Source organism: Corvus moneduloides, chromosome 10, assembly GCF_009650955.1.
Source record: "Corvus moneduloides isolate bCorMon1 chromosome 10, bCorMon1.pri, whole genome shotgun sequence".
In the NCBI taxonomy this organism is placed as follows: Eukaryota; Metazoa; Chordata; class Aves; order Passeriformes; family Corvidae; genus Corvus; species Corvus moneduloides.
In genome coordinates, this window is record NC_045485.1 from 14240900 (window position 1) to 14251871 (window position 10972).

The 10972-nt window shown below is 54.1% G+C and overlaps 1 protein-coding gene across 1 annotated transcript; it reads left to right on the forward strand.

Moving 5' to 3' along the window:
* The first annotated feature begins 537 nt into the window (after positions 1-537).
* APOD (apolipoprotein D) lies at positions 538-6445 on the forward strand. The gene is made up of 5 exons (XM_032120095.1): positions 538-687; positions 1641-1794; positions 2056-2177; positions 3973-4061; positions 5272-6445. The coding sequence occupies exons 2-5, from the start codon at positions 1672-1674 to the stop codon at positions 5505-5507; spliced, it is 570 nt and encodes a 189-aa protein (XP_031975986.1). The 5' UTR covers positions 538-687; positions 1641-1671; the 3' UTR covers positions 5508-6445.
* Positions 6446-10972: the final 4527 nt, after the last annotated feature.

A 10972-nucleotide genomic window follows, 5' to 3' on the forward strand; every position in this document is an offset into this window, starting at 1 on the left:
GCACCTGTTGGAAAAAGTGCCAGGTCAGCATGGAATTAATTGCACTGGCATCTTTCCTTATAATAAGATTTAAAAGTCTAGAGGAAAACTGCTGAAAGGTCTTACAGCTCCTCAGACAAACCTGTGATGCCTCCCACTGCTTCATCCTCCTCATGTACTCCTGCAAGCGATTATGATGGAGCAAGGACACTGCAGTGGCATGGAAGATCTCCAGGGCTCAAGTAGGAGGCAGAGGAGGCTGCATGTCTCCCTATGGGAGCGTGGTAACGGCTGCTGCTGGACTAGAGGGAGCAGGATGGGAGCTGCTGCTGTCCCCAGCCCCTCTCAAAGGCTGTGGCACTTCTCCCCTTCCCCTGCCATTTGCACCCAGGCCTGAGGCTTTGGTGAGCGGCTGCAAAGCAGAATTCTGCAGCTGCAGGGCGATATCCAGACACGTGGGGTGCCTTTGTTTGCCTGGGTGAGCAGCCAAGTTGCAGCCCATCTCCAGCTTCGTACCAGCTGCAGATCTAAGGCAGCTGACTAGCCTGGCACGAAACCTAAACACGTCGAGGACCAGGGAGTGGCTTGTGCCAGAGCTGAATAATGATGATCCCAGCACTCTTATAAAGAGAAGCGGAGAGCTCACCACAGAGCTGTTCCTTGCCGCCCTGGCCCTCTGCGGAGCATCACTGCGCCACATCCACCAAGGTATGTCTCAACTGAGAGATTCAAAATGGGAACTGTCTGGGTCTGCAGCGGGGCCTGTGCCTGCAGCTGGAGACAGACTAGGCTTTTCTTTTAAACTTGGGGAAAACGTTACCACTGCTCCTGTAGAGGAGTTTCTAGCCAGAGATGCAGAGCAGCCCAGTGCTGCAGGGTTTGTACATGCCAACCTGCCCAAGCAGACCCCAAAGAATGTGGGCAGCATCCTGGCTCCAGCAACCACTTGGGTGCAAGCAGCACAGCTCCTGCTTCTGCTCTGCAGGAAAACCTGTCCTTTCCTCCCCATTCCATGCTTTTGGGGGTTGGTTCATGTTGTATTTGGTGCTGATTTGAATCTCTACCAACTTCCCCACCTTGCAGTGCTGTGTATATCCTGGCACACAAAGACCCCTCCAGAGGCAGCTGCACTGTCTCTCCCACCATGTTACAGTGTCAGGCAGCCCTGGCATACCTGAGGATGTCCCTCCTGGCATGCAGATGTACACTGCAGGTGTACACCGCTCACTTCCATGTCCCAGGGCCCCAGCTCTGCCCTGGCTCTGGAATATCTTCCTTGTGCTCCACCATTTTAAAGCAAACATCCCTGCATTTCCCCTTGCCTCAGCTTTGGACAAACAGTGATGCTCCTGTGGGTCCTTGAACATGTGTCACCCCTGCATCTTGCTAGGTGCCAGATGTGGGTGATGAGTACAAGTGTTCTCACCAGGCATTGCCTGGCTTTTTGTGGAGCTGCTTGGCACAGCCTGGGCACAGGCAGGGCTTATGGCTGTTTTGGGCTTGGGACTTCTTTGGCACTGTGCCTTTGTGCTCTTCTCATGATCCTTTCCTCCTTGTTGTGCCCCTGAGGTGCCCTGCTGCACATCCTATCCCATGTGCTGTATTTCACACAAAGCTCTGCTCCAGGGAGGCCCCAGCTCAGCTATTTTCCTTCTCCCCAGGTCCATTTCCCGCCTGCATCCCAGTGCAGCCATGCTGGGCACAGCAGTGCGGCTCTCGGTCCTGCTCAGCCTCTTCAACATTGGGAAAGGCCAGATATTTCATGTGGGACCATGCCCAGATCCATCAGTTCAAGAAGAATTTGATATCAACAAGGTGTGAAAAGTTTTCTAAAATTCTCATAGGAGGTAGCGAGTTAAGCTAAGGGGGCATGGGACTGACAGCAAACTGCCTGGGTGCAGGGGGTGGTGGCAGGTTTGGTCACACCTTGTGCCACAGCTGCCAGCTGGGTCTGTAGCTCTGCTTACCCCCCAATCCCAACCACTGAGGGGCAAAAACTGTACTGACAAAGGAGCCAGACTGCTCTGCCTCAGCCCACTCATGTTAAAAACACGTCTTTAAACTTTCTTCTGTCAGTATTTGGGGAAATGGTACGAGATAGAGAAGCTGCCCTCAACTTTTGAGAAAGGAAGCTGCGTCCAGGCAAATTACTCATTGAAGGAGAACGGGAAGTTCAAGGTGATCAACAAGGAGATGCTGTAAGTGTTTGTGTTTGGACCATGTGCTCACTGTGGCAGTGGCACTCCTGTCACCTCTCTTGCTGTGCTGGGGGTTCATTTTTCTCTAAATTGCCTGTCTGGGGGCTGTGGGTGCTGGGAGAGGCACCCTGTGGTTGTGGTAGCTCTTCTGAGAGATTTGGGTCTCTGATTCCTGCCAGTAACCTGACGATCACCAGGTCTCTGTCTCATTGTCCAAGGTGAGTGATAAGAAAATAGATCAAATTTACATGGTGACTTCAGTATAAAATTGCCTGGATTTCCCCCCTGACAGATTTGTCAGCCCCAGAGATGGCTGAGAAGTTGGATGTCCTGGGTCCTGTTCTGGGGGAGATTATGGGGCTGGTCATGGGATGGCAGCTACCTCCTTGAGCTCCTCCATGCTCAGAAGTGTCTGTGCCCTGTGCTCCTCTCTGCTCCAGAGAAAAGAGACACAGGGAAAAGGGGCAGGGAAGGTGAAGCACATGAGTAATTTTTGCTTAAATATTTGTCAGCCTATTTCTGGAGCATTTACCTTGTGCATGTAGTAACTGCTATGCAAGGGGATCAGAAATCATTGTCAGTTTAAATCAGTGGTAAAGTGAATGCTTTTCCCTTTATTAGGAAATTAGGACGTTTTGCAATTATCCTGAGGCCTCCTTGATTTCTGCATGGACAGATGCCAGTGTTAATTCATCTGTTTCCATCACCAGCCTGAGCTGTTGTGGGCTGCTGCTGTGAGGGGCTGAATGGATGAGAGGGAGCGAGCAGCGAACACAGCGCTGTCCCCTATGCTCCTGGCATGGCATGGGGACTTTGTTCTGGCTCACAATAACAACAGTGTAGGAACACATCCCTTGTGTCTGGAGCAGAGCAGCATCCCTGCCGTTCACTGGGTGCCCAGCACTGTCTCAGCAGCTCCAGTGCTTGGGCTGTGCCTGGCAAACAGCTGGACATTCATTTGTGCCTGCATTAATCTGTGTGAGATTAATCCAACCATTGCTGCCACTACTGCAGCAGCTCAGGACCCTGAAATATCGGGGATATTTTGGGTCAGGTGTGCACTGTGCATGGCTCCAGCATCAGCCCCTTGACCTCTGTTGCTGGCAGCATTCGTTTCTGCCTTCTTGGCTGTTCCTGTTTTACAGGGAAGCATGGAACTTTCCTGCCTGATATGCAGCTTCCAGGTCTTGAGGCATCCGTGCAAAAATGCAATTATAAGATGGGCAGGTCAAGTCTTAGGGCTTGCTGCCAGCAGGGCAGTGCTCTGAACCAGCAGCCAAAGAAACCCTGGCTCACCATACTGGTACAGGTAATTTGTGTGCAGAGGAATGTGCAGTGAGCTGGAAAAAACACAGGTGAATAAACAGACATGAATATGTGCCTTCTACAACTATCAGGAGCTGAGCTGCTCCCTGGCACATCCAAGATTGTGGATGGGATCCTCCCATCCTCCCATGCTGGGTTCCTCCCATCCAGTGCAGAGTGGTCTTGCTCTCCTTCTTCTCTGTTATTGTCACCCTGGAACCAAAGAGCATCCTGCTGACAGGGACGCTTGGAGACCTGCTGGGGTGGTTTAACCTGGGAGACCATCTTCCCAGCTGCGCCTGGCCCAGGACCTGCTGTGCCCTGGGTGCTGCTGAAACCATCCTCAGGGATGCTGCGCTTTACTAGTACCTATTTCAGCCACCTCTTGACAGGTAGTTGTGTCAGGAGGGATGATTTAGTGGAAGTGAAAAAAAAATGATCTCCACTTCTTTCCTGGCTTTATTTCTCACCTTTGTCATTCTCCCCTTAGTGCCAATGGCAAAATCAATGAAGCTGAAGGAGAAATCATGCACATGGATGTAAAGCAGCCGGCCAAGCTGGGTGTCCGCTTTAACTGGTGTAAGTGTGTGTGGGGAGGCTCCCCAGTGTCCATGGCCTTGGCAGTGCTGTTGTCTGAGCATTGTGCCACGGCACCAGGGGTCAGAGACAGCAAAGCAATGGGTACAGCTCCCCATGTGACTTTAGCACAGCAGCAAAGGGTTAAAAGAGACACTGTGACCAGCAGGCAGTGTTTTGGTGACACTGATATGCCATTTACAGCAACAGCCCCCTCAGTGGTGAAGCACTCTTCACCAGCTGATCTCAAAGCAAGAAAGATCAGCAGCCTTGCCATCCCTCCAGGTCATTTCACAGATGGGGATGGGGAGGTGGGGAGGTGGGGGAGGCAGCCCCTCAGTGCTGCATGAACCAAGAATAAGCTTGTTTCTCTGCACACAGCAGTACAGCTACTTGCCCACGCTGCCTCTACGTACAAATGGCTTTTAATAAGCATTAATAATATGGTTTTGTTTGCTTGTTCCTTCCCTTGTCACTGTAACACTCAACAGGGGCCAGCTGAGGTGCAGTGCCACATTGCACAGTGCTTTCCTCTGTCTGCAGCAACACCAGAAAGTGAGCTGCAGTCTCCCCTTGGATCACTTTTTATTCTGCTCCGTCACACCTTTTCTTTGGCAGTTTCATAGCTCTCTTTCACAGAGGGATTACTAGGAGAAATGGCTGGAGGAGGGGTACTTGCAAAGGAGGTAAAATGACTGTTCACGAGCACAGTCAGACTTAATTCTGTGCTGGTACAGCAACACCAGCAGCCGTTTCCCTGCAGCATGTGCAGCCCCAACCACCTTCACCAGGTACGAGCCCCAGAGAACAGCGCTGGGCTTGGCTGGCTCCCCAGGGCAGGGTTCCCCATGGCAGCAGATGGTGGCTTGTACTCGTCCTATCACCAGTGTCAGCTCCCAGTCCTACAGCTCCTTCCCGGCAGCCTGCACCCTCACCCGGTGAGGCTGGGCTGGCTTTCATTAGCCCAGGTGAGCTGTTCAGGTCATCGCGTTAACTTCCCAGCAAGACCTTCCTAGTCAGGGCTTTGTGTCTTTTTCGAGTTCCTCTGGGCAGAACAAGGAGTCCTGGAAAGCTTTTATAAATTATAGCTCCCTGTACTGACCACAAGTATGCAGCAGCCAAAGTATGCAGTCCCAAGAACTGTGGCTGTGGTGCTGCAGAGCTGTCCAGACATGGTTACACATGGAACTCATGGTGCCCTCCTCTCTCCTAGTTATGCCTGCTGCCCCTTACTGGGTCATTTCCACCGACTATGAAAACTACTCTCTGGTTTACTCCTGCACTAACATCCTCTGGCTCTTCCACATGGACTATGCCTGGATTCTGTCAAGAGCTCCTGAAATGCACCCAGAAACCGTGGAGCACCTGAAGAGTGTTCTCCAGTCCTACAAGATTGACACCGAGAAAATGATGACCACTGATCAAGCCAACTGCCCTGCTGAGATGTAACTCCTGGCTTGTAGTGACACAGCACTAGACCAGAGATAAACTTTGTTGCTTGCTTTATTAGCCATTAGAATTTCTCTATGTACCTGAGAAATTTAATAACCTCTTTGCTAATAGTAGTTTGCCAGCCCAGAGTCACTCCTTGCTGTTGTTCCCTCTATTGCTCTTCCCCCTCTTTTTGTCTCACTCTGACTTTTGCAGTGTAAGTGACTGAATCAGTCTTAATGGGTGAAAGAAAGAAACCCTGAAGTGCAGATGTGAAACTCTGCTGTTGCTGTGAGTCCTCCAGCATGTGGATGGGAAAGGGTATGAGTCATGATGTGCAAGTATTAGTCCTGGGGAAAAATCATTCATTACACAGCCCCACGTTTGTTTCCAAATTTTGTCTTGACGCTTCTGGTCCTGTCAGGAATCTACAGTGTCTGAGCTACACTGTGGGCACTGCCTTAGCATCAGCAACATCCAGATCATCCTGCAGCCTGGGAACTGAGGCTGGGGGTCTTGAAAGTTTTCTGATGCAGGGATGTAGGCATATGTTGCTGCTAAGTCAGCAGACCTCCTTGCTAGAAATCAGATCTTGCCCTTTGTATTTTAAATCTAAAAATGTCCAGAGATTCAGCATCACTCCATCCCCAGTGTCTATATGTGTCCTTCTCTTGCCTCTAATGAGATTGGTCCTGCACTCCCAAGGGACCAGCTCTGACTGTACTTGTAAGCAGACATAAAGAGATGGGCCTGCTCCCTTGTTCTCTCTTCCAGAGGCTTTTCCCTGAACACCAGGAGACAGCAGGCTCTGGCTGACATCCTGCCCACTGCTGTTGCACATGCCGAGTGCCCGCGGGTGCTGCATCTGCCCTGGCAGGTGTTCAGCAGGCACTGCAACAACTCTGCTTGAATAGCATTCATGCAACTCATTAAAAATGAAATAAAAATACCTACTTCGGGCCTTTTGTACCTTCCCAGCTGCACAGCCTTTGCACAGCAGGCTGGGGGGCTCAGTGTGTGGGGCCTGCCCCTCCTCTGAGGCCACAGCACTGCCAGAACAAGACTGCAATGAATGTAACAACCACAGCTGAAGGGAAATGGTTTGTTCCAGGAGCCTGGAGCTCTTTCCAGCTCTCCAGGGTTGGATGTATGGGCACCCTCCACCATCTGAGCCATGCCAGCAAATTTGTGTTGTGGCTTTGGCTGACAGTGACCCCCACCTCCTGCTGCTTTTATTGACATGAAGAAACACTGATGTGAATGTAGAATGCTGTAAATCTGCAGGAAACATTCTACACTTATTTTGGTGGGACCCTGGTGATATGGGTGTGCTGCAGAGCACTTTCTTGCCCTGGGAGAGCTACAGGAGCTGAGCAGAGAGCCAGTATGTCACTAATCTTTGCCAGTCAGAGGAGGCCAGGATGGGAGGGACCAGAAACAACTGCCATGTTTAAGTCATTATCCCTTTAAACTTTCAAATCCTAATGCCACAGTTCCTGTGACACAGAATTAAGCATTCCACATGATTTTTCAGGCTCTAAGGATGATGGACATCCTAGGATACAAACAAATGCACGGTGGCTCCCAAGTGTGTCAGTTTGGGTGTAATCATTTCATCACTGCTTCACTGGGTTCCTATTTTTCTTCTCACACGGATGGTGCTGCTGTAGCCCTCATTCCCTGTGCTGCAATGCCACGGCACAGTGGCTGTGCAGGCACTGAGCCCTAGGGGTGGGAACCTGCAGCCCCATCAGCTGGGCAGCCACTGCCCCTGGATCTCGCAGGGAACTGGGATCTCCAGGTGCTGCTGAGAAATAAGAGTGTTTCACTCAGAGACAAAACCCTGAGATGCCTGGTCACTCTGGAGACCATGCTGGCTCCTTTGTTGGGCCACAGAGACTGTGACAAACCTGAGCTGCTCTGGCAAACACATTGTGCCAGGGGCATCTCTGCATGGCGCACAGAGAGCTCGGGGACACCACAGCACAGCTGCAGCCTGTCCTGCCACGTGCAGAGGATGTCCCCAGCACAACAGCACACACATGGGACACCCTGCACATGCGAAACTCTCGAGTGCATGTGGGAGTGCCACACTGGCTCAAACCCCACACAGTCCCAAGAGCTCCACAGATGTGCAGACACCCCCAGGGCAGCACACAGCTCCCGGTGTGCAGGCTCCATGTGTGGGCACCGGCCCTCTGCACACGCCAGACCTCCGTGTCCATGTGTCCTCATCAAAGTATGTACGTATCTGAGGGGGAGATGCCAAGAAGATGGAGCCGGGCTCTTCTCAGCAGTGCCAGCCACTAGGATGAGAGGCAATAAGCAGAAACTGATGCACAGGAAGTTCCACCTGAATATGAGGAAGAACTCCTTTACTGTGCGGGTTACGGAGCGCTGGAACAGATTACCCAGAGAGGGTGTGAAATCTCCCTCACTGGACATATTCAAGCACAATCTGGACACAATCCTGTGCAGCGTGACCCCTTCCAACCTGTCCGATTCAGTGATTGTGTCCATGTTCCCGTGTCCCTGTGTGTCTGTGTGTCCGTGTATCTCTGTGCCTGTGTGTCCCTGTGTCACTGTGTCTGTATGTCCATGTATTCATGTCCGTGTGTCCATCTGTCTGTGTGTCCATGTATCCGTGTCCGTGTGTCCATCTGTCCGGGTGTCCATCTGTCCGCGTGTCCATCTGTCCGCGTGTCCATGTATCCGTGTCCGTGTGTCCATCTGTCCGGGTGTCCATCTGTCCGGGTGTCCATGTATCCGTGTCCGTGTGTCCATCTGTCCGGGTGTCCATCTGTCCGCGTGTCCATGTATCCGTGTCCGCGTGTCCATCTGTCCGCGTGTCCATCTGTCCGGGTGTCCATCTGTCCGGGTGTCCATGTATCCGTGTCCGTGTGTCCATCTGTCCGGGTGTCCATCTGTCCGGGTGTCCATGTATCCGTGTCCGTGTGTCCATCTGTCCGGGTGTCCGTCTGTCCGGGTGTCCATCTGTCCGGGTGTCCATGTATCCGTGTCCGTGTGTCCATCTGTCCGGGTGTCCATCTGTCCGCGTGTCCATGTATCCGTGTCCGTGTGTCCATCTGTCCGCGTGTCCATCTGTCCGCGTGTCCATCTGTCCGGGTGTCCATGTATCCGTGTCCGTGTGTCCATCTGTCCGGGTGTCCATCTGTCCGCGTGTCCATGTATCCGTGTCCATGTATCCGTGTCCGTGTGTCCATCTGTCCGTGTGTCCATCTGTCCGGGTGTCCATGTATCCGTGTCCGTGTGTCCATCTGTCCGTGTGTCCATCTGTCCGGGTGTCCATCTGTCCGGGTGTCCATGTATCCGTGTCCGTGTGTCCATCTGTCCGGGTGTCCATCTGTCCGCGTGTCCATGTATCCGTGTCCGTGTGTCCGTCTGTCCGGGTGTCCATCTGTCCGGGTGTCCATCTGTCCGGGTGTCCATGTATCCGTGTCCGTGTGTCCATCTGTCCGGGTGTCCGTCTGTCCGGGTGTCCATCTGTCCGCGTGTCCATGTATCCGTGTCCGTGTGTCCATCTGTCCGGGTGTCCATGTATCCGTGTCCGTGTGTCCATCTGTCCGTGTGTCCGTCTGTCCGGGTGTCCATCTGTCCGGGTGTCCATGTATCCGTGTCCGTGTGTCCATCTGTCCGGGTGTCCATCTGTCCGGGTGTCCATCTGTCCGGGTGTCCATGTATCCGTGTCCGTATGTCCATCTGTCCGGGTGTCCGTCTGTCCGGGTGTCCATCTGTCCGCGTGTCCATGTATCCGTGTCCGTGTGTCCATCTGTCCGGGTGTCCATCTGTCCGGGTGTCCATCTGTCCGCGTGTCCATGTATCCGTGTCCGTGTGTCCATCTGTCCGCGTGTCCATCTGTCCGGGTGTCCATCTGTCCGGGTGTCCATGTATCCGTGTCCGTGTGTCCATCTGTCCGGGTGTCCATCTGTCCGCGTGTCCATCTGTCCGGGTGTCCATGTATCCGTGTCCGTGTGTCCATCTGTCCGGGTGTCCGTCTGTCCGGGTGTCCATCTGTCCGGGTGTCCATGTATCCGTGTCCGTGTGTCCATCTGTCCGTGTGTCCATCTGTCCGGGTGTCCATCTGTCCGCGTGTCCATGTATCCGTGTCCGTGTGTCCATCTGTCCGCGTGTCCATCTGTCCGCGTGTCCATCTGTCCGGGTGTCCATGTATCCGTGTCCGTGTGTCCATCTGTCCGGGTGTCCATCTGTCCGCGTGTCCATGTATCCGTGTCCATGTATCCGTGTCCGTGTGTCCATCTGTCCGTGTGTCCATCTGTCCGGGTGTCCATCTGTCCGGGTGTCCATGTATCCGTGTCCGTGTGTCCATCTGTCCGGGTGTCCATCTGTCCGCGTGTCCATGTATCCGTGTCCGTGTGTCCGTCTGTCCGGGTGTCCATCTGTCCGGGTGTCCATCTGTCCGGGTGTCCATGTATCCGTGTCCGTGTGTCCATCTGTCCGGGTGTCCGTCTGTCCGGGTGTCCATCTGTCCGCGTGTCCATGTATCCGTGTCCGTGTGTCCATCTGTCCGGGTGTCCATGTATCCGTGTCCGTGTGTCCATCTGTCCGGGTGTCCGTCTGTCCGGGTGTCCATCTGTCCGGGTGTCCATGTATCCGTGTCCGTGTGTCCATCTGTCCGGGTGTCCATCTGTCCGGGTGTCCATCTGTCCGGGTGTCCATGTATCCGTGTCCGTATGTCCATCTGTCCGGGTGTCCGTCTGTCCGGGTGTCCATCTGTCCGCGTGTCCATGTATCCGTGTCCGTGTGTCCATCTGTCCGGGTGTCCATCTGTCCGGGTGTCCATCTGTCCGCGTGTCCATGTATCCGTGTCCGTGTGTCCATCTGTCCGCGTGTCCATCTGTCCGGGTGTCCATCTGTCCGGGTGTCCATGTATCCGTGTCCGTGTGTCCATCTGTCCGGGTGTCCATCTGTCCGCGTGTCCATCTGTCCGGGTGTCCATGTATCCGTGTCCGTGTGTCCATCTGTCCGGGTGTCCGTCTGTCCGGGTGTCCATCTGTCCGGGTGTCCATGTATCCGTGTCCGTGTGTCCATCTGTCCGGGTGTCCATCTGTCCGGGTGTCCATCTGTCCGCGTGTCCATGTATCCGTGTCCGTGTGTCCATCTGTCCGGGTGTCCATCTGTCCGCGTGTCCATGTATCCGTGTCCGTGTGTCCGTCTGTCCGGGTGTCCATCTGTCCGGGTGTCCATGTATCCGTGTCCGTGTGTCCATCTGTCCGGGTGTCCATCTGTCCGGGTGTCCATCTGTCCGCGTGTCCATGTATCCGTGTCCGTGTGTCCGTCTGTCCGGGTGTCCATCTGTCCGGGTGTCCATCTGTCCGGGCCCGCACTCCCCGCGCGTGCAGAGCGCCCCCTGGCGGTCGCGCGGGAGCACGGCGGGGGGCGCTGTGGGTCCGCCGGCCGCCAGGGGGCGCGGGCGCGCGGGGCTGAGGCGGCGGCGCCGGCGC

Excerpts from the sequence above, each read along its gene's own strand:
- APOD (XM_032120095.1), top strand. The coding sequence starts at position 1,672 with ATGCTGGGCACAGCAGTGCGGCTCTCGGTCCTGCTCAGCCTCTTCAAC. Across the intron at positions 1,795-2,055 it reads AAGAATTTGATATCAACAAG|TATTTGGGGAAATGGTACGA; the intron begins GTGTGAAAAGTT and ends TTCTTCTGTCAG. Across the intron at positions 4,062-5,271 it reads GGGTGTCCGCTTTAACTGGT|TTATGCCTGCTGCCCCTTAC; the intron begins GTAAGTGTGTGT and ends CCTCTCTCCTAG.